Source organism: Odocoileus virginianus, unplaced genomic scaffold (assembly GCF_023699985.2).
Source record: "Odocoileus virginianus isolate 20LAN1187 ecotype Illinois unplaced genomic scaffold, Ovbor_1.2 Unplaced_Contig_6, whole genome shotgun sequence".
Taxonomy (NCBI): Eukaryota; Metazoa; Chordata; class Mammalia; order Artiodactyla; family Cervidae; genus Odocoileus; species Odocoileus virginianus.
The window spans coordinates 1,889,594-1,912,181 of NW_027224323.1; the positions used below are offsets into that span (position 1 = coordinate 1,889,594).

A 22,588-nucleotide genomic window follows, 5' to 3' on the forward strand; every position below is an offset into this window, starting at 1 on the left:
AGCTTCCCGACCCAGAGATCCCAGAGATCCCAGAGATCCTGCATTGCAGGCGGATTCTTTACCAGCTGAGCCTCCAGGGAAGCCCAGAAACGTACATGACCATGTGTAAATTACATAACCAATGGGAATTTGCTCTATGGCTCACGGAACTGAAACAGGGGCTCGGTAACAACCCAGAGAGGGGGGGCTGGGGTGGGGGGGCGGGAGGCAGGTTCGAGAGGGAGGGGACACAGGTATACCTATGGCTGAATCGTGTTGAGGTTTAGCAGAAGCCAACCAAAGTCTGTAAAGCAATTATCCTTCAATTAAAAAGATAAATCAATAATAAAAAAAAGAATCCAGTACTTGTCTTTATGTCTCGACTATGAGAAAGACAAATATCCTATATTAATGCACATGGGAGAAGGGGACGACAGGGGATGAGATGGTTGGATGGCACCACCGACTCGAGGGACATGAGTTTGGGTAAACTCCGGGAGTTGGTGATGGACAGGGAGGCCTGGCGGGCTGTGGTCCACGGGGTCACAAAGAGTCAGGCGACTGAACTGAACTGAATGCACATACATGGAATCTAGAAAGATGGTCCTGGCGATCCTAAGTGCAGAGCAGCGAAACGAGGCGAAGACATAAATGACGGACTTGCAGACACAGCGGGGGAAGGACGGGGTGGGACCGGCGGATAGGGCAGCCTTGAAACATATGCCCTCTCCTTCGTAAAGTAGACAGCCAGTTGGAATCTTCTGTACGGCGCCAGGAAGCCAAAGCTGGCGCTCTATGACGAACCACAGGGGTGAGGTAGGGAGGGAGGTTCCAGAGGGAAGGGGCATGTGTATACCTACGGCTGATGCAGGTTGAGGTATGGCAAAAGCCAGCATGGTATTGGCAAGTTAAGACTCTCCAATAAAAAAAATAAGACTCCTACGCTAAAATATACAAATGAACTTATCTATACTACAGAAACCCGGGTTTGATGCCTGGGTTGGGAAGATCCCCCTGGAGGAGGAAATGGCAACCCACTCCAGGATTCTTGCCTGGAGAATCCCATGGACAGAGGAGCCTGGTGGGCTGCAGTCCACGGGGTCGCGAAGAGTTGGACACGACTGAGCAATGAACTCACACACCCACGCATGCTACAGAAACAGAGTCACAGATGTAGAGAAGAAAATTAGGCTTACCAGGGGGTAAGGGGTGCACAGGATAAATTGGGAGGCTCGAACGGACACATACAGACTATGACGTCTTAAATGGCTTTCTTTTTTTTTTTGCTATTCAAATATAATAGTACATTTTGAAAAGCAAAAATAATCTAGGTCTAAATTTTTGGAATTAACATGCATGTTTAGAGGAACTGTTGTTAAATGGCTTTCTATGTGGCACTGGTGGTGAAGAACCTGCCCACCAGTGCAGGAGACGTAAGAGACGCAGGTTCAATCCCTGGGTCGGGAAGATCCCCCAGAGAAGGAAATGGCAAGCTACTCCATCCAGTATTCTCGCGTGGAGAATCCCGTGAACAGGGGAGCCTGGTGGGCTATACAGTCCACGGGGTCACAAAGTGTCAGACATGATCGAAGCAATATAGCACACATGTATTAAACAGATAGCTTGTGAGAGCCTACTGTATAGCTCAAGGAACTTTACTCAGTGCCCTGTGATGACCTGAATCAGAAGGAAATACAAAAAAGAGGGGATCCGTGTTTATGTATGACTGGTTCACTTTACACCTGAGACGAAATCAACTCTATTCCAGTAACAGAAGACCCTTGAGAGTCCCTGGGACTGCAAGGAGATCCAGCCAGTCCATCCTAAAGGAAATCAACCCTCAATAGTCACTGGAAGGACTGATGCTGAAGCTCCAAGACTCTGGCCACTTGAGGTGAAGAGCATGTTCACTATTGTCATGATTGCAGCTTTTCCAGCTTTTTTTTGGGGGGGGGTCCCAGAAACCTGCATCCAAAGTGAACCAACCAGCTATCAGTTCAGTTCAGTCAGTCAGTCGTGTCTGACTCTTTGCGACCCCATGGACGGCAGCACGCCAGGCCTCCCTGTCCATCACCAACTCCAAAGTTTACCCAAACCCATGTCCATTGCGTCGGTGATGCCACCCAACCATCTCATCCTCTGTTGTCCCCTTCTCCTGCCTTCAATCTTTCCCAGCATCAGGGTCTTTTCCAGTGAGTCAGCTCTTCGCATCAGGTGGCCAAAGGATTGGAGTTTCAGCTTCAGCATCAGTCCTTCCAATGAATATTCAGGGTTGATTTCCTTTAGGATGGACTGGTTGGATCTCCTTGCAGTCCAAGGGACTCTCAAGAGTCTTCTCTAACACCACAGTTCATAAGTACCAATTCTTCGGTGCTCAGCTTTCTCTATAGTCCAACTCTCACATCCATACATGACCACTGGAAAAACCAGAGCCTTGACTAGACAAACCTTTGTTGGCAAGGTAATGTCTCTGCTTTTTAACGTGCTGTCTAGGTTGGTCAGTAACCTTTCTTCCAAGGAGCAAGCGTCTTTTAATTTCACGGCTGCAGTTACCATCTGCAGTGATTTTGGACCCCCTCAAAATAAAGTCTGTCACTGTTTTCATTGTTTCCCCATCTATCTGCCAACCAGTTATAACGAATTTCAATCCCTGTTTTTACCACATTGCCACCAGTTTGGGGGTGTGATAACAGTCACATTACTGGAAGGACTGATGCTGATGCTGAAGCTCCAATACTCTGGCCATCTGATGCGAAGAGCTGACTCACTAGAAAAGACTCAGATGCTGGGAAAGATTGAAGGCGGGAGGAGAAGGGGTCGACAGAGGATGAGAAGGCTGGATGGCATCAGCGACTGGATGGACATGAGTTTGAGCAAGCTCCGGGAGATGATGACGGGACAGGGAAGCCTGGCAATTCCACAGTCCACGGGATCGCAAGAGTCAAACACGACGCAGAAAGTGAACAGCACCCCCACTTTGGCCCCAGTGCCCTGGGAGTGCCAGCCACCGAGAGCCACCCAGGCAAACCTGTTTCAGTTCGCCCTGAGGCCCCAGGACTTTAAGCGGATTAGAGCGGGAGGGGGACCCCACACCCCTGCTCTCGCAGCTCGGTGGGCGGGACACAGCGCGCACGGCGCAAGGAACCGCGCTCGGGCCGCGCTCCGCCATGGCGCCCGCTGCGCAGAGGAGACGCGCCGCGCACGCCGCCAGGTGCGCGGGACCCCGGGACCCCGTCCTTCCCCGATCCCGGGGCTGGGGGCGTGGAAACAGGGGAATGGAGAGCGGAGGGGCGTCTAGGGCGAGCGCGGACCGCCCCCCACCCCCATCCCCACCCACCCAGCCAAAGGCCGGGCTGCGCTTGCGCCTCGGAGTCTCCAAAACGCAGCTGGAGGCCGGCTCGCCTTCCCGGACGCCGGCTGGACTAGAGAGCTGGGTTGAGGGCGTCGGGGGGTGGGGAGGGGCGACGAGAGGGAGCGGAAGGAAACGGACCAGAAGCGGGGGGGAGGCGGCGGGGAGGAAGCGGGGACAGGCAGGCCCCGCCCCGGTAGAGGTGGCGCAGCCCCTCCCCCGCTCTCCAAGACTTCCTGTCCCGTCCCAGAGGTCCCGGTCCCCGAGCGCCTCCGCGTCCCCTCCGGCCACTCACTGTGGCGCGACTCTCCCAGGTTCCCTCTTGGAAAAGCCCACGCTCCGGAGCCTCCTTCCAGCCCTCTCTCCCCGCGCGCCCTCCATCCCCAAAGTAAGACACACCCCCGTTCTGAACAGTGACCCCCCTCCCATCCCTCACCCCACAGCCGGGGCCGTGTGCCTGAAACCCACTAGGAAGCAATCGGTCTGCCCCTTGTCCTACCTTTCGGACTCTTGGCGACCCCCCGTGGACTGGAGCCCCTCCAGGCTCCTCTGTCCATGGGATTCTGCAGGCAAGAATTACTGGAGTGGATTGTCATTGCCTTCTCCAGGGGGTCTTCCTGACCCAGGGATCGAACCCGGGTCTCCAAAAGCAGACAGATTCTTGACCTTCTGATCCACCAGGCAAGCCCCCAAAGAGGTGATAGGATCTTGATTTCTTCTTCTTGCATTGTTTCAAAGGCAGTCCTACACTGTCGTCAGGAACCCATAACTGAGTCTGGCGGTTCGGTGGCTCTGGGGAGCCTTCTTTCTGACATGTAACTTCAAGGAGAAGGGTGTTGTAAGCGTGAACACCACGTAGGGGGTGTATTTAGCATAGAGTCCAAGGGGGGAAAATGTGAATTGTGGCTCCTGCAGAGTTAGGGGTCAGAAAGAGCAAACTTTAGTTACAGACAGGCAGAGTTCCGAGCAGTTAAAGTGAAAAAAAAAAACCCAACAACTAGGAATGATCAGGCCTGCTCACTGTTCACTTTCTCTTCTTTGTTCGAAAGGGAAAGAAAAACTTATTTCTGTTTTCCTTTTCAACACAGCAAATTCCTCCAAGGGTAACCCCACTCCCCAAGTCTCAGGCCACGGGCTACAGGTCCGGAAACCCAAGCGCGGCAGAAACGCCGCCCCCAGTTTCCGGACTGCTTGGCGCATCGGGGCCCAACTGGGGGACGGGTTTGGCACGGGGTTGGGGGAGGAGGGCGGCTGCTGGGGACTCTGGGCTCGGCTGAAGCTTCTAGCCCCCAGGGCTTGGGGGTGGGGAGAGCCTCGGTAGGTCCACCCCCAGGACCGCCCAAACCTCCGTTACGCAGTGCACACGCCGGGGCGGCGCCCGGCACTCGCTGGCGGCGCGCCTTGCAAACCGGAGCAGTGATTGATCCAAACAGCTGTGCTGTCTAGGGGACTTTTAATCCCGTATTGATCCTTTACAGACCGAAGTTCCCAGGCTACAGGTCCCCAACCCCGAGCACCGCGGAGACGCCGCCCCGATTCTCCGGACTGCTTGACGCATCCGGACGCGATCGGGGAACGTCCACCGGGACGCGATCCGGGAACGTGGATGGCACCAGGGGCCCTGCTAGGGTCTCGGGGATCCGCTGGAGCGTCTAGCCCCCGAGTGCCTCTGGCTTTTGGGGAGCGGGGACAGCCTGCGTAGGTCCACCCCCAGGACCGCCCAAACCTCAGTGGCGCGCGCGCGCGCAGGGTGCGCCCCAGACGCTCTCTAACCGCGCGCTTTTCAAATGCGAGCAGTGATCATTTGATCAAAAGAGCTGTGCTGTCTAGGGTAGTTTTAATACCCTGTTGATCCTTTAAAAACGAAAGTCCCCCTCTGATCCGACCTGGCCCCGTTTCCCTCCTAGCGGAGCCTGGGCCCCCCTGACCCTGGGCTCCCCCCACCCTGGGCCACCTTCACCCTGGGCCCCCCTGACCCAGGAATGCAGTTCTGAGGCCCAGGGAAAGGCGTGCCCGTGATGCAGGGAGAATTAATTACAAAGTAGTGCAAGGTGGGGGCCTAGGTGAATTCAGTGAAAGAAACTGAATTTGGGCGGATCACGACTTTCAAAAGCAAAAACTAACGCGTTCAAGTTTTGCGTGGCGCGTGGAATGGATTGGTCAAGCCTCTGGGATAAAAGTATACAAGGGCTGCAGGCCTTTCTTTCTTAAATCCTAATATAAAGGAAGAGCTTCCTAGGTGGCTCAGTGGTGAAGAATCCCTCTGGCAGTGTAGCAAACACCGGTTCAGTCTCTGGGTGGGGAAGATCCCCTGGAGGAGGAAATGACGATGCACTCTAGTTATTCTTGCCTGGAGAATTCCATGGACAGAGGAGTCTGGTGGGCTCCTGTCAGTGGGGTTGCAGAGTTGGACTGGACCTATGGAAGGAGCACTCGTGCAGTGGAATGCAAATGCCCGCACCTTCCCTGCAACCTGTTTTGAAAGGCTGACTTTTTCATTCCAAAGGAGACGTTTATTTCGTTTTTGGCTTTTTTCTTTCTTTATTCTGTCTCTCTAGGGACTCCCTAAATGTGTTGCTCATCATGTGTTTGCTTCTGAAGACTTGCGAATTAAAATCAGCAAATACGTCTAAACCAAATATTCTGCTGATAATGGCAGACGATCTGGGCATTGGGGATCTCGGTTGCTATGGAAACGACACACTAAGGTACCAGGAGCTGGGGATGGGGGTGGGGTGGGAGGCAGTTCTGGGGGGTGTGTGTACGTGTTTGGATGAACCAAGCAGACTTCAGATCTGCTTGCAGAAATTAGGAAATTCCTTAAGGCATCAAATTTCCACAGCGGAAGTTATTTTTGGAACAAAAGAGGGTTATAAACCTTTCTGAGGGGAAGAAGAGGAGAGCACCAGGGACTTTGGAGGGAAAGTGGAGGAGATAGAGGGAAATCTGAGAAGAATTCCTAAGATCAGGCGAGTGATGCTGAAGCTCAGTACTTTGACCACCTGATGCGAACAGCCGACACTGGAAGAGACTCCGATGCTGAGAAAGACTGAAGGCAGGAGGAGAAGGGGGAGACAGAGGATGAGATGGTTGGATGGCATCACTGACTCGATGGACATGAGTTTGAGCAAGCTCCGGGAGTTGGTGATGGACAGGGAACCCTGGCGTGCTGCAGTCCATGGGGTCGCCAAGAGTCAGACACAACTGAGCATGCATGGAAACCTTTTTTGGAATGCATGTGCATGATACCATCAGCCACCACCTCTGAAAAGAAGTTTCAGGAACTGCCTCTGCAGATGTGTGTATGTGTTAGTTGGTCAGCTGTGTCAGACTCTGTGACCCCATGGACTGTAGCCCACCAGGCTCCTCTGTCCATGGGATTCTCCAGGCAAGAACACTGGAGTGGCTTGCCTCCCTCCAGGGGATCTTCCCTACTCAGGGATTGAACCCAGTTATACTAAATTACAGGCAGGTTTCTTTGCCATCTGAGCCCCCAGGGAGGTCCTGCAAGGGACAAAATGCAATTAAATCTAAAGCGAAGGGAGCTCCTCACATGGAGAACTCATCCGTACACCTTTTGGCACGGGGATCCGACCCCGCTCGCTCTCGCCCAGCCCATCCTAACGGCAACCTCGGTGTGCTTTGCCCAGGACACCGAACATCGACCGGCTTGCGGAGGAAGGCGTGAGGCTCACCCAGCACCTGGCGGCCGCCCCCCTCTGCACCCCGAGCAGGGCCGCCTTCCTCACGGGGAGACACGCCTTCAGATCAGGTCGGTGCTGTGGGGGCGGCCGGGGAGAGGGCTGGCCTTGTCCGCCCGCTGACTGTCCCTAAAAATGGGGTGGTGGCCATCTCCCGGAGTTAGCCCAAGTTCGTGTCCATCGCATCGGTGCAGAGGCAAGCCACTCCAGTATATTTCCCAGTGAGAACCCCATGAACTACTGTGTAAAAAGGCAAGGGGGCTTTGATACAAATAAAAAGACTAACAGAAAAAACAAAGAAACAAAAAGAATTAGGTGGCAGGACTTCCCTGGTGGTCCAGGGGTGGAGACTCCATGCTCTTCCACTGCACCGGGCATAGGTTCAATCCTTGGGCAGGGAACCAGATTCCACATGCCATAACTAAGACCCTGCACAGCTCACACACACACACACACACACACACACACACACATATCTTTCTTTAAAAAAAAGAATCAGGTGGTCATAGGTTCAATCCTTGGGCAGGGAACCAGATTCCACATGCCATAACTAAGACCCTGCACAGCACCCCCCCCCCCCCACACACACACACGTATCTTTCTTTAAAAAAAAGAATCAGGTGGTGGGACTTCCCTGGCAGCCCAGTGGTTGGAACTTTTCTTCCAATGCAGGGAGCATCGGTTTGATCTCCAGTCAAGGAACTAGATCCCACTTGACACTACTCAGATCCTGCACAGCCAAATAAATAAATGTATATTTAAAAAAAAATAAAAGAATCAGGTAGTGGGGCTTCCTTGGTGGTCCAGTGATTGAGACTCTGAGTTCCCAGTGCAGGGGGCATGGGTTCGATCCCTGGTGTGGGAACTAAGATCCCGAAAATAGCCAAAAAACAAAAAAGGAAAAAGAAATCAGGTGGCAATGGTTGATAGATGGTTAAAATACAATCTGCAAATTCACTTTCCTGGAATTATGTAAATATTGTGCTTTGGTGGTGCGAAGCTGCTCAGTCATCTCCAGACTCTTCCTGACCCCATGGACCCACCAGGCTCCTCCGTCCATGGGATTCTCCAGCCAGGAATATTGGCGTGGGTTGCCATTTCCTTCTCCAGGGGATCTTCCCAACCCAGGGATCGAACCCCCGTCTCCTCCACTGCAGGCAGTTTCTTTAACATCTGAGCCAAGAAGAAAGCTCTGTAACTACTGAGAATTCAGACAGCTGAAAGTCTTCAAGGTGACTGATTGTATTCCAACTTGTTTGTCCAGAATCTGTGAGTCAGTCTCGAGGTCAAGCTGCAATTTCAGATGGCTCCTTACAGGGTCGTGTGCGGTGGAGAACCTCAGTCCCCGGCGGCGACCCCCGGCGTACTTACCGGAAGTACGGGAGTTACCGGAAGTGGGGTACTTCCCGGAAGTGCGGTACTTCCGGCTGTTTGCCGGAAACCAGCCTTTCCTCTCGGGTCTGCTCCGCTCCGCAGGCATGGACGCCACGGACGGCTACCGGGCCCTGATGTGGAACGCGGGCTCGGGGGGCCTCCCGCAGAATGAAACCACGTTTGCAAAGATTCTTCAGTGGCAGGGGTACACCACGGGCCTCGTCGGTATGTGGTGACGTGTATATTTTCCTGCTTTCTCTGCGTGACGGTGAAGGTAAGGGATTGCAAGACCCTCTGTTCCTAGAATCACTGGAAAAGACCCTGATGCTGGGAGGGATTGGGGGCAGGAGGAGAAGGGGACGACAGAGGATGAGATGGCCGGATGGCATCACCGACTCGACGGGCGTGAGTTTGAGTAAACTCTGGGAGTTGGTGGTGGACAGGGAGGCCTGGCGTGCTGCGATTCATGGGGTCGCAAAGAGTCGGAAACGACTGAGCGACTGAACTGAACTGACTGATGTTCCCAGAAAACATTGAAACGTCAGAACCCAGATGTAGTTGCTGGTTCCACTCATGTCTCTTGAATGGTTCACCATGTTGAAACTGAAGAGTCTTTTTTTTTTTTTTAACCCAGTAATTTTCTTTTCTTTGAACAATATTCATTCTTATTTTCTTTTTTTTTCTAGGCTTTTTTTTTTTTTAAGGATAGTTGTTTTACAATGTTGTCTTGGTCTCTGCTTTACAATGAAATCAGTCAGCCATGAAGAATGGTTCCTCTTGAGCCTCTGGCTCACCCCCACATCCACCCCACTAGGTCATCACAGAGCCCCGAGCTGAGCTCCCTGGGCTATAGAGCAGCTTCCCACTAGCTGTCTGTTTTACACATGGTGGTGTATCTATGTCAGTGCTGCTCTCTCAGTTCATCCCACCCTCTCTTTCCCCTACTGTGTCCACAAGCCCTTTCTCCACACCCTCGTCTTGATACCTGCCCAGTGAATACGTTCACCTGTTCCCTCTTTCTAAATTCCAGACATACCCGTTAACATACCATACTTGCTTTTCTCTTTCTGACTTAACTTCACTCTGTATAGCAGGTTCTAGGTTAATCCACCCTCACTACCAGTCACTCAAATTCGTTCATTTTTTACGGCTGAGTAATATTTCATTCTATATATGTACCACATCTGTATCCATTGATCTGTCAGTGGACATTTAGGTTGTTTCCATGTCTTGGCTATTGTAAATAGTGCTATAGTGAACATTGGAGTGCATGAGTCTTTTACAATTATGGTTTTCTCAGGGAGTCCTTGTAACTTTAAAATATTTCTCCATTAGCTTCTTTGCTGGAGGAATCTATCTTTCCCTCATGGCACTGGTCAGAATCTTCTAGACATCATATTGGTTTAAATGTCCACACCTCATCTCAAAACTCAGTGTTAAAACATCAGATGGTGGAAAGCTTTGGAGGTGGCATTCTTCTGTATGGTTTTTATTCTCCACAATCTTCACTGCAGCCTGCTGTTTTTGTTTCCTTAAATGTAAAAGGGCAGATTCCTGGGTTGGGAGCCAGGATAGCTTGTGAGGTTCTGAAGATAGCTTGTGAGTCGTGGGGAGACCACGGGAACAAGTGTCACTTCTCCACGTGGAGTTTTGGGCAGCTGTAGCCCGCCAGGCTCCTCTGTCCATGGGGTTCTCCAGGCAAGAATACTGGAGTGAGTTGCCTTCTCCTATTCCAGGAGATTTCCCAAACCCAGGGATTGAACCCGCATCTCTTGTGTCTCCTGCATTGGCAGGCAGATTCTTTACCACTGAGACACCTAGGAAGCCCCTATTGCTTTTTGCGTGTTGGTGTTCACTTGCTCAGTTATGTCTGACTACTTGCGACCCCATGGACTGCAGCATGCCAGGCTTCCTTATCCTTCACCATCTCCCGGAGTTGCTCAAACTCACGACCGCTGAGTCGGTGACGAACCTCCAAATTACCCTCAGAAGGTAATTTCAGGCTGAGTCCCTTAGGCATACGCTGTTTTTATGTTTCATCTTTTTTTTTTTAAGTTCTTGCTTCTGTCTTCAGGAAAATGGCATCAGGGTGTAAACTGTGCCTCGCGCACTGACCACTGCCATCACCCTCTGCACCACGGCTTTGACTATTTCTACGGCATGCCCTTCACGCTGGTCAACGACTGCCACCCAGACAGGCCCCCGGAAGTGGATGCGGGCTTGAGGGCCAGGCTGTGGCTTTACACCCAGATCATGGCCCTGGGCGTGTTGACCATCGTGGCCGGCAAAGCCGGCAGGCTGATCTCCGTTTCCTGGAAACTAGTCTTCAGTGTGGCCACTCTGGTCCTGCTGTTTTTCACGTCCTGGTACGCCAGCTTTGGCTTCGTCCGCCGCTGGAACTGCATCCTGATGAGAAACCACGAAGTCACCGAGCAGCCCATGGATTTGGAAAGAGCCGCGAGCCTCGTGCTCGAGGAAGCCGTTTCCTTTATTGCAAGGTAATGGCGCCGTCCCCTTGGAAATCGGAGGTGAGTTCTCGGTGCATCTGAGTCTCCTTACCACCGGTGGGAATCTGCCAGCTCTACGAGCAGGCGTATATGTGTGTGTGTGTGTCTTAGTCAGTCATTTACAACTCTTGTGACCCCGTGGACTGTAGCCCACCAGGCTCCTCTGTCCATGGGATTCTCCGGGCAAGAATACTGGAGTGGGCTGAAATGAGCAGGTGGATTTGAAGACTTCAGCAGTTACACATGGATTGGTTTTCAAAACTCCAGTCTCTTCTTTCTTTTTTTGGCTCTGTTGTGTTTTTGTTAATATAAACGTTCTCTGTGTGCATGCTCAGTCGCTCGGTTGTGTCCGACTCTTGGCGACCTCTGTGGTCTGTGGCCCGCCAGGCTCCTCTGTCCATGAGATTCTCCAGGCAAGCATAGTGGAGTGGGTTGCCATTTCCTTTTCCAAGGGGATCTTCCCAACCCAGGGATATGAACCCGGGTCTCTTGCATTGGCAAGCTGATTCTGGTGACACTAGCGACACCTGGGAAGCCCCTGCATATTTGGCTGAAGGAGATGAAATCAGAACATTGAACAAATATCTGGACCTTTATGTTCACTGTGGCACTCTTCACAATAGCCAAGACATGGAAACAGCCTAAGTGTCTTACTGATGGGTGAAAGGATAAAGAAAATATATATATACACACATGCTCATGTTCTTTGCAACCCCACGGACTATAGCCTGCCAGACTCCTCTGTCCACGGGATTGTCCAGGCAAGAATACTGGAGTGGGTTGCCATGTCCTCCTCCAGGGGATCTTCCTGATTCAAGGATTGAACCTGGGTCTCCTGCACTGGCAGCTGGATTCTTTACCACTGAGCCACTTGGGATATCTAGAATACTGCACAGCAACTTACAAGAGTAAGGGGACTGTGTGTGCTGATACGGAAATGTAGCTGACATGACCCTCTGGGGCATTCCTGGGACAGACCCCAACCCGTATCCTCTGCCCCAGTTCCTGTCTGAAGTATGTAGATCATAGTATCTAATGCAGATTTCTTCAGTTGTTTTACAGATGCTAAAACCCCCAGCAAATGGAAGATGTTAACTACTTGATGCCCACGAGGCTTCAGTCTCTACTTTTAAGTCCTGGATCAAAGAGATGCTCTTATAACCAAAGGATGTCTTCTCCTCTTTCAGAAATAAGCATAGTCCATTCCTGCTCTTCGTGTCTCTGCTGCATGTCCATATCCCCCTGGTGACCACAGAAAGGTTCCTTGGGAAAAGTCAGCACGGCTTGTATGGCGACAACGTGGAGGAGATGGACTGGCTCGTGGGTGAGTCAGCCCACAGCCAGGCTTCATTATTTCCCGGCCTTCCCTTGATGGCGGGGTGACAGGTAGGGGAACCTCCCCAGGAGCCAGCCTTCAGTAAAGAATCAAAGACAAAGAGGATGATTCTCCCATATCATCCACAGACTCCTTCTGCATTTCTGATTTCTTTTGTCTACTTTTGCACAGCGGCGTCCTTTTAAAATCTGTGATTGAACGCTGTCACGCCAGGACTTCCCTGGTGGTTCAGTGGTGACGACTTCACCTTCCAGCGCAGGGGGTGTGGGTTCAGTCCCTGATCGGGGAGTTAAGATCCCACATGCCTCGTGGCCAAAAAACCAGACATGAAACAGAAACCATATTGTAGTACACTCAATAAAGAGCTTAAAAATTAAGTTTTAGTCGCTCAGTCGTGTCTGACTCTTTGCGACCCCGTGGACTTCAGCCTGTCAGGTTCCTCTGTCCATGGGATTCTCCAGGCAAGAATACTGGAGTGGGTTACCATGCCCTCCTCCAGGGGATCTTCCCAACCCAGGGATTGAACCTGCATCTCCTGCATTGACAGGCGGGTGGGTTCTTTTACCACTGAGCCACCTGGGAAACCCTCAGGAAGGAGACATTGTGTTGAATTCTCAGATGCTGTTTCATTTCTGTCGCCCTGAAATGCTCCGTCTTTCCCAAAGGGGAGATTCTGAATGCCGTTGAAGAACACGGTCTGAAAAACACGACTCTCACGTACTTCACCTCTGATCACGGGGGACACTTAGAGGCAAGAGACGGACATGTCCAGCTGGGCGGGTGGAACGGAATATACAGAGGTAAGGCCCACGGGCACTGAGGGTCCAGGGTAAAATCTCTTTACATTGGTACTTTTAAATATCTGACATGAGAGACTTCCCTGGTGGTCCAGTGGTTAAGACTCTGCACTTCCAATGCAGGGGGCACGGGTTTGATCCCTGGTCAGGGAACTAAGATCCCACACGCCTGTCAGCATGGCCAAAAAAACTTTTAGAAATAAAATGATTAAAATAAAATTTGATACAGTCCATCTGAATTATTCTGGAGAAGGAAATGGCAGCCCACTGCAGTATTCTCGCCTGGAGAATCCCATGGACAGAGGAGCCTCATGGGCTACAGTCCGTGTTTGCGTGCTCAGCGCTCAGTCGTGTCTGACTCTTTGCAGCCCCACGGACTGTAGCCCGTCAGGCTCCTCTGTCCATGGGATTCTCCAGGCGAGAATACTGGAGTGGGTTGCCATGCCCTCCTCCAGGGGATCTTCCCAACCCAGGGATCAAACCGTCTCTTACACCTCCTGCATTGGCAGGTGGGTTCTTTACCACTAGCGCCCGTGGGCTCCAGTGATGGGGGGGCAAAGTATTGGATACCACGGAGCGATGGAGTGCACACACTGGATACAGACACACACAGGTACGTCCGGGTGTGTGCCTAGGCTGGAGCATCTCCTGAGAACGCAATGGCATCCTTCCCTTCCAGGTGGCAAAGGCATGGCCGGCTGGGAAGGCGGGATCCGGGTCCCCGGGATATTCCGGTGGCCCGGCGTCCTGCCGGCCGGCCGTGTGGTCCATGAGCCCACCAGCCTGATGGATGTCTTCCCCACCGTGGTCCAGCTGGCGGGCGGCCAGGTGCCCCAGGACAGGTACACTCCTCCCTGTGTCCTGAGAGAGCCCCCTTCCCTTGTCTGTATTTTAGGGGAAAACATTCTACAATAGGAGAACATTTAAAACAGTCTACCATGTAGGGGACAGGCTGATGTGAAATGACCACACCCTGGAAAACAAGGCTAAATGAACTATTGGGTCCAGTGACTTGTTGTAATTTTTTTTTTGGCAAAAGTTTACATTTCAGCATCACAATCCGGAGATCTAGTTGTCAGAATGTGACATCTGTTATTAATCTTCTGAAATGCAGTCTTGCCCACAAGTTGGTGCGGCTATGAAAAATTTTTTAAGTTTATTTTATTTATTTTTAGGCTGTGCCACACAGCATGTGGGATCTTAGTTCCCCGACCAGGGATCAAACCTGTGTCCCCCCTGCACTGCAAGTTCAGAGTCTTAACCTTGCTGGACCACCCGGGAAGTTCCTGGAAAATATGATTTAAAAATGATTATGTACCTCGATACACACCCCAAAAGCCCCTCTCATACATGAGATAAAATAGAAGTCAATATGTTGGTTTTTTCTTAGAAGTAAATATTTTGATACGATTGGATTTTACTTCGTTTAGGATAACCAATAAAGGACTTGCCTAGAGCTCCAGTGGTTAGGAATCCACGTTTCCACTCACAGAGGGTATGGGTTCGATCCCTGCTTGGAGAACAAGGATTCTACCAGTCACCCCCTCCCCCCCAAAAAAAAAACCTGGAAAAAAATAGCCAAAATATTTGTGTATGATGGATAATAATATAAGGTACTTTATCCCCTAGTTCTTACTGCCCCCCTAAAAAAGCCATCTTATTAATTTTTTAGTTTAGTAGTATTTTTAGTTCAGCAGATTTCTCTGGAGAGAGAGAGAGCCAACATACATATGCGTGTGTGTGTGTGTGTGTCTGTGTGTGCGTGGTGTGTCTGTGTGTGTGTGTGTCTGTGTGTGTGAGAGCGTGCGTGGTGTGTGTGTGTGTCTGTGTGTGTGTGTGTGTGTGAGCGTGCGTGGTGTGTGTGTGTGTGTCTGTGTGTGTGTGTGTATGTGAGCGTGCGTTGTGTGTGTGTGTGTGTCTGTGTGTGTGTGTGTGTGTAAGTAGTACGGGCTCTGCTAGTGGCTCAGATGCTAAGGAGTGCCTGTCTGCAATGCAGGAGACCCAGATTCGATCTCTGGGTTGGGAAGATCCCCTGGAGGAGGGCATGGCAACCCATCCAGTATTCTTGCCTGGAGAATCCCATGGACAGAGGACACTGGTGGGCTTCAGTCCATGGGGTCGAAATAAGACATTTATCATAAGGAATTGGCTCATGCAGTGGTAGAGACTGGAAAATTAAAATTTGATGTTGGGAAGGCTGTAAGGTGCAAACTCAGGAGAATTTCTGTATCATTGTGTTGGGGGAGAGTTTTCTCTTCTCCAGCAAACCTCAGATTTGTTTTTGACAGCCTTCAACTGATCGGACCAGGCTCACTCTCCCCAAACCCAGGGCGATCTGCTTTACTCAAAGCCTTGCTGACTGTAGATGTTCACCTCACCTACTATATATAAAACAGATAACCAACAGGGCCTGGCTATACTGCACAGGGAACTCTGCTGAATGCTCTGTAATCACCTAAATAGGGAAAGAATTTGAAAAAAGAATACATACATGCCTTACATATCACTGATTCACTTTGCCATATACCTGCAACTATCACAGTGTTGTTCGTCAACTATACTCCAGTAGAAAATAAAAATTCAAAAATACATACATAAAATGAAAAATATAAATAAAAGGTTTCTGTTCCCCTAGACTTTGCAGCCTAGGGGCACGGCAGCCCAGCTGGAATTTAAGAAGACTTGGTGTTAATATCTGCAGTCAGCGTGGTGTGTGGTGTTGTGTCTGGGTGTGTCTGTGTGTCTTCTATTTATGACGTGCTACGTGCAACCTGGGCAGCCTCGGGGAGACGGGGCGTGTCTGATCCACTGTGTGTTATCTGGGGTCCTGGCAGCCTTGGGGTTTTGAAGGTCCCAGGTCCACAGTGCTGCCCACACAACCTCAGTCTCAGTCCCTCCTGTGGTCTCTTCCCTGAATCAGGGTGATTGACGGTCGGAGCCTGCTGCCCCTGCTGCGGGGAGATGCTGAGCACTCGGCACACGAGTTCCTGTTTCATTACTGCGGGCAGTATCTCCACGCCGCCCGCTGGCACGAGAAGGACAGTGAGTACACACCTCCCCACGCCTCGGCAGGTGCTGGTCTTAGTCAGGGTCCTCCAGAGAAATGGAACCCAGAGGATGTGTGGGTGTCCGGGTGGATGGGTGGATGGATGGATAGATGATGGATGGATGGATTCATAGTTGATGGATGGATGGATGGATAGACTGATGGATGAATGGGTGGATAGAGAGATGGGTAGATAGATGCATGGGTGAATGGATGGATGGGTTGATGGATCATGGATGGATGAATACATAGATGATGGATGGATTGATTGATGGATGGGTGGGTGGATAGATGAATGGATATGTTGATGATGGATGGATAGATGGATGAGTGGGTGAATAGATAGATGGATAGACTGATGGATGGGTGGATGGATGATGGGTGGATGGATGGATGGCTAGACTGATGGGTAAATGGGTGGATAGATGGGTGGGTGGATAAATGGTTGATGGTTAATGGGTGGATGGATGAATACATAGATGATGGATGGATAGATTGATGGATGGGTGGGTGGATAGATGAATGGATATGTTGATGATGGATGGACAGATGGATATATCAATGGATGGATGGATGAATGATGGATGGATAGACTGATGGATGGGTGGGTGAATAGATGAAAAGATATGTAGATGATGGCTGGATGGATGCATGGATAGATTGATGGGTGGATGGATGATGGATGGATGTGTGGATGGGTAGATGGATGAGTGGATGGGCAGATTAGTAGATGAATGGGTGGATGGATGGATGATGGATGGATGGATTGATGGGTGTATGGATGGTGGGTGGATGGATGGATAGATAGACTGATGAATGAATGGGTAGATAGATGGGTGGGTGGATGGGTGGATGATGGATGGATGAATCGATACATAGATGACGGATGGGTGGATGGGTTGATGGATGATGAATGGATGTGTAGAGGGATGGATAAGGGATGGATGCATGGATACACAGATGATGGATGGATAGGTGGGTGGATGGATGGGTGGATGGGTGGGTGGATGGATGGATGGATAGATAGACTGATGGATGAATGGGTAGATAGATGGGTGGGTGGATGGATAGGTGGGTGGATAGATGAATGGATATGTATGATGGATGGATGGGTGGATCTGTGGATGGGTAGATGGATGAGTGGACAGATTAATAGATGAATGGGTGGATGGATGGATGCATAGAGGGATGGATACATGGATGATGGATGGATATAGGTGGGTTGATGGATGGATGGATAGATGGTGGTTGGTAAATAGATACGTAATAGATGAAAAAGATGATGTGATAGGTGGATAGAGAAATAGATGTACACAGATAATAGATGAATAGGTAGATAATAAATAATTAAGATACATATAGAGGGACTTCCCTGTAGCTCAGATGGTAAAGAACCTGCCTGCAATGCAGGAGACCTGGGTTCAATTCCTGGGTCGGGAAGATCCCCTGGAGGAGGACATGGCAACCCACTCCAGTATGCTTGCCTGGAGAATCCCATGGACAGAGGAGCCTGGCAGGGTCGCAAAGAGTCAGACACAGCTGCATATAGAGGACACAGCTGCATATAGAGGAAAAGATAGAGATAGATGACAGGTGGCTGACAGCTGACACACATCAAGACAGAAATACGAGCGATGAGAAAGCCAGGTGTCCGCGCAGCTGATGGGCGACCGTCTCCGTTTGCCCGTAGGCGGAAGGCTCTGGAAGGTCCATTACACCACGCCCCGCTTCCACCCCGAGGGCGCGGGGGCCTGCCACGGCCGCGGCGTGTGCCCCTGCTCGGGGGCCGGCGTGACCCACCACGACCCGCCCCTGCTCTTCGACCTGTCCAGGGACCCGTCCGAGGCCCGGCCCCTGTCCCCCGACGCCGGGCCCCTGTACCGCGAGGCGGTGGCCCGCGTGGGCCGGGCGGTCTGGGAGCACCGCGGGTCCGGGAGCCCGGCGCCTGCTCAGTTCTCCTTCCACCACGTGGCCTGGAAGCCGTGGCTGCAGCCCTGCTGCGGGGCCTTCCCGTTCTGTGCGTGCTCCCGGGACACAGACCCCGGGGAGACCTGACCTCCATGCTCCCAAGGTCAGGGCACGGGGTGGGCGAGGAGGCAGGGAAAATGGGACCCCTGTGTGCTGTCGGGGACGGAAAACTGGAGCAGCCGCTTGGGACAGCAGGCTGGGGGGTCCTCCAACCACCAAAAAATGGAACTACCCTAGGATGCAGCAGTCCCAGCCCTGCGTGCGCGCGTGTGCGTGTGTGAGAGAGAGTCGCTTGGTCATGTCCAATTCTATGCGACCCCATGGACTGCAGCCTTCCAGGCTCCTCTGTCCATGGGATTCTCTAGGCAATAATACTGGAGTGGGTTGCCATTTCCTCCTCCAGGGGATCTTCCTGACCCAGAGAGTGAACTGGAGTCTCCTGCATTGCAGGCAAGATTCTTTACAACTGAGCCCCCAGGGAAGCCCTGAGTATTTGTCTGCAGGAGATGAAATCAGGATATTGAAGACTTATTTGCACCTCTGTGTTCACGGCAGTGCTATTCACAATAGCCAAGACAAGGTAACAACCCAAGTGTGTTACCGATGGATGAATGAATACAGAAAATATATGTACATACACATGGTCATGCTCTTTGTGACCCCATGGACTGCAGGCCACCAGGCTTTTCTGTCCATGGGATTCTCCAGCTAAGAATACTGGAGTGGGTTGCCATTTCCTTCTCCAGAGAATCTTCCCGACCCAGGGATCAAACCTGGGTGTCCTGCGTTGGCAGGCGAGTTCTTTACCAGTGAGTCACCAAGGAAACCCATACACACACACACACACACACACACACACACGAATATTACTTGGCCATAAAAAATAAATCTTGTCACTTGCAGCAACGGGCTTCCCTGGCTCTGCCTGCTATGTGGGAGAGCTGAGTTCAGTCCCTGGGTGGGGAAGACCCCCTGGAGGAGGGCATGGCAACCCACTCCAGTATCCTTGCCTGGAGAATCCCATGGACAGAGGGGCCTGGTGGGTCCACGGGGTTGCAAAGAGACACGACTGAGCAGACAACAGGTGAACCTTGAGGGCATTATGCTAAGTGGAGTAAGTTGGGCAGAGAAAGACAACTATCTTATGCTCTCACATCTGTGTGGAATTGAAAACAATAAAGTTACAGATGCAGAAAGCAGACTGCTGTGTGTCACACACTGGGGAAGGGGGTGGTGATGGGGAAACACTGGACATACCTCCAAGTATAACATGGATAAGTAGTTCCTGGTTGAAAACCTGCAAACTTTCATGCCACCTATAAAACCAGCGATTCAAATAGGAATGCTTCTAATTTAGAGGTTCTGCTTGGCTTCCTTGAACATTGTATTTTTTTTTTTTTTTACGTGGACCATTTTTTTTAAGGTTTTTATTGAATGTATTTCAGTACTGCTTCTGTTTTATGTTTTGGTTGTTTGACCCCGAGGCAAGTGACAATCTTAGCTCCCCAACCAGCGATGTTAACCACTGCACCACCAGGAACTCCTGTATTTCTTAAAAAACAAAAACATTTTTTTAAGTTTATGCATTTTCACCTTCTTTGGGTCTTTTTCTTCTTTTCCTCCTTTACAACTTTCTGACGCACTCCTCGTGAATGGCATTCATTTTGAGTCAGGCCTTTTAAATGTTACGCATTTCCGTGGTAATCGGTCGTAAAACTGATTCTGAGAATAAACAAGCGTTTTCTCAGCAGATGGGTGCCTGGCGGGCGGGAAAGCAGGGAAAGACCCCCCCCCCCCCCCCAGGAGAAGGGGGCTTCCCCTGCAGACCCCAAGTGCAAAGAAAAACAGCCTTGAGCTCCAGGAGTGTGGAAAGCTGGGAGGCATCACCCGGGACTTGGGGCACGGAGCTGATGCACGGCTGAACTGGACAAACTTGATCTTTGTCTCCGGGCGCCTCTAAGTCTGGTCTTTCAACTCTGGGCAAGGGGATTTACTAGGATCAGGTCAAAGTTCACGAGTGTCCCCGAGGACCCCAGAGTCTGCTGCTTAAGAGTTTCCATGGTTAACAACTGGCCCAACCGGTTAGGCAGGCCCCGCGCCAGGAGTGACTTAGGTAGGCGTGGCCGGCCCCTCCCCTCTGGCGTCTGCGCGCGCGTGCGTGCGTGCGTGTGCGTGCGTGCGTGTGTGTGCGTGCGTGCGTACGTACCTCCAGTGGTATCAGGCATGTGTATGTGTTCAGTTCAGTCCCTCGGCCGTGTCCCACTCTCTGTGACCCCATGGACCGCAGCACGCCAGGCCTCCCTGTCCATCACCAACTCCCGGAGCTTGCTCAAACTCCTGTCCGTCGAGTCGGTGATGCCCCCCAGCCATCTCATCCTCTGTCGTCCCCTTCTCCTCCCGCCCTCAATCTTTCCCAGCATCAGGGCCTTTTCCAATGAGTCCGTTCTGTATATAAGCACACAGCACAGGAATTCCGAGAGGTCTCTGTCAACATGCCTCTTTCTGCCTACGGGCGCGCAGGGGTCTCAGCACTGTTTGTGGAAAAGGCTGTCCTTTCTCTGTGGCCGTGCCTCTGCGCTTGGGCGGACCCTTGCCTTCCTGTGCGGGGAACAGTGATGTCGGAGGTGGATGGTCTCCGGATTGGACGTGTACGACTGGCCTCCTGGGGTGCATTTCGTGGGGCCCGGAAGACGTGGGCTTCAGGCTGGAAGCTTAAAACCAGCGTGCTGTGCGCATTTCCCGAGATGATGAGATAGGCCGGGCTCCAGTGGAGGGATGTACCGTCGGCCTCAGAAACAGGGTAACTCGCCAGCGTTTGTCTCTGGTCAACATCTCAAGGGAAGAGTCAAGGGAAGGGCACAGAGCCACAAAACCCCGTGTGACTGAAGGCTTAAGGGACCTCCGTTCACCCCTCTCTGGGGCCGAGCGAAACACCACGCGTGCTCTCCTTGAGGAGGGCCCAGAGTCAGCAGGTCACGCCAGACCATATTGAGTCTTGCTGCTCCCAGAAGCCTTCACTTCGAGATCCATCTTGCTCGGGGGTGCGTGTGCACACTCCAGGGGAGGGTCCCGGGGTAGGTCAGGTGTGGGAAAGGAAAGCAGGTAATGGACCTGAAGGAAGACCAAGACCCGGAAGAGCTGCCTTACATAAACATCTTAACCGCCTCGGGACTGGGCTCGTCCTCTCTGGGAGGGGGAACGCCCACACCCTCTGTCTCCCCTTAAGCCTATCTCTCTCGCTTCTGCTGTAACTAAAGGAACCATTTCCCTCTGTGCTGTCTCACTTGTTAATGCTGTGTCTCTAATAAAAAATTTTACACCTGCATTTACAGTTTCTGTCTCCGAGATAAACGCATTTTTCACTGGGGGCCAAGTTCTAGGGAGAAATAGCTTCCAGCCTCGTAGCCCTTGTGGGAGCGCTGGCTGGGATTCCTGGTTCTCATCCAGCATGCCCGTCCGTGGGCAGGGAATTACGATCTGGCTGGCCTTGGGTGCGTGCTCAGTCACGTCAGTCATGTCTGACTCTCTGCCACCCCATGGACTGCAGCCCGCCAGGCTCCTCCGGCCACGGGGATTCTCCAGGCAAGAAGACTGGAGTGGTTTGCCTTGCCCTCCTCCGAGGGCTCTTCCTGACCCCGGGGTCGAACCCAAGTCTCAGGCAGCTCCTGCGTTGTCGGCGGATTCTTTACCGCTGACCCACCGGGGAAGCCCACTGCTGCCTTGACGAGATCAATAATAGAAGCCCATGCTCAAGGTATTGAAAATTAAATGATCAGGACATCATGCACTTAAGTCTGCAATACTTGGAGTTTTCTATACTAGTCTTTGACTGCTACTGAAGCCTGGAAAGTCTATAAAAAGGTTTCCTGGAGGAGGACATGGTCTTGATGAAAAGCTTGAGATCTAGACAGGCTTATAGAGAGTGGGTGTATTCGTTTCCTGGACTGATTACAACAGATGACCACAAACCAGGGGACTTAAAACAACAGACATCCATCTTCCCCTGGTCCCGGAGACCAGACGTCTGAGGTCAGGGTGTCCCAGGGCTGAGCTCCCTGCAGAGGCTCCAGGGGAGGGTCCTCCCCGCCTCTTCCAGCTTCTGGGGGCTCCAGGCGTCCGTCCCTGGGCCGGTGGCCGCCTCCCTCCCGTCTCTGCCTCGGTCTCCTCGCGGCTTCTCCTCTGTGTCCCTGTCTCTCCTCTTCTCTGTTACCTAAGCACCCCTTATACAAGGCTTTGCAAACAAACCAGTACCAGGGTTTCTTCAAAATTTGTTTTCCTCCCATATTCTTTTTTCTGTCTCAAGCTGCCATGGTTATATTTTTACAAACGTCTTACAGAGACTCCTGGTTCCTTGAACAGTAAATAATCAAAAAATAGTTCTTGGATGAATTAGTACATGAGTCATTCCAAGAACTGGAAAGGAACGGTCTTGGGGGAGAGTAAAAATGTCCTTGAGAAATCACTTTAAAAGGGCACGTCTTTCAACATTTGCTACAAACCACCCGGCCAGAGAAATATGCGTGAGCCTTTG

General features: G+C 51.7%; 2 protein-coding genes and 1 non-coding gene across 7 annotated transcripts in view; 2 read left to right on the forward strand and 1 right to left on the reverse strand.

Moving 5' to 3' along the window:
• The window catches only part of ARSH (arylsulfatase family member H), a 49,370-nt gene extending 44,348 nt beyond the window's left edge, over positions 1–5,022 (reverse strand). Inside the window, exon 1 of one of the 3 annotated variants that reach the window (XM_070463820.1) lies at positions 3,995–5,021. The gene's annotated coding sequence lies outside the window, so the exon portion shown is untranslated. Of the gene's footprint in view, positions 1–3,827 lie in introns of all 3 variants that reach the window. The other 2 variants (XM_020908821.2, XM_070463821.1) reach the window with 2 other exon arrangements.
• LOC110147359 (arylsulfatase D-like) lies at positions 3,130–21,382 on the forward strand. 3 transcript variants are annotated; one of them, XM_070463817.1, is made up of 10 exons: positions 3,130–3,190; positions 5,887–6,036; positions 6,979–7,100; positions 8,347–8,628; positions 10,478–10,901; positions 12,098–12,234; positions 12,912–13,046; positions 13,723–13,885; positions 15,964–16,085; positions 17,780–21,382. In XM_070463817.1, exons 1-10 carry the CDS (start codon positions 3,147–3,149, stop codon positions 18,142–18,144), a joined length of 1,944 nt encoding a protein of 647 aa, XP_070319918.1. In that variant the 5' UTR covers positions 3,130–3,146; the 3' UTR covers positions 18,145–21,382. The 3 variants fall into 3 exon arrangements, with proteins under 3 accessions (XP_070319918.1, XP_070319919.1, XP_070319920.1); XM_070463818.1 differs by having other exon boundaries at positions 8,506–8,628; XM_070463819.1 differs by lacking the exons at positions 3,130–3,190; positions 6,979–7,100 and having other exon boundaries at positions 5,954–6,036; positions 8,506–8,628.
• On the forward strand, positions 13,124–13,196 carry TRNAG-UCC (transfer RNA glycine (anticodon UCC)). The gene has a single exon. It is a non-coding gene; the product is annotated as a tRNA-Gly (tRNA).
• Positions 21,383–22,588: the final 1,206 nt, after the last annotated feature.

What these genes read in the sequence shown, in the direction of transcription:
- LOC110147359 (XM_070463817.1), top strand. Translation starts at nt 3,147, where the DNA reads ATGGCGCCCGCTGCGCAGAGGAGACGCGCCGCGCACGCCGCCAG. An exon ending in GTGGAACGGAATATACAGAG is followed by an intron (nt 13,047 to 13,722) that starts GTAAGGCCCACG and finishes CTTCCCTTCCAG; the next exon opens with GTGGCAAAGGCATGGCCGGC. An exon ending in GGCCAGGTGCCCCAGGACAG is followed by an intron (nt 13,886 to 15,963) that starts GTACACTCCTCC and finishes TCCCTGAATCAG; the next exon opens with GGTGATTGACGGTCGGAGCC.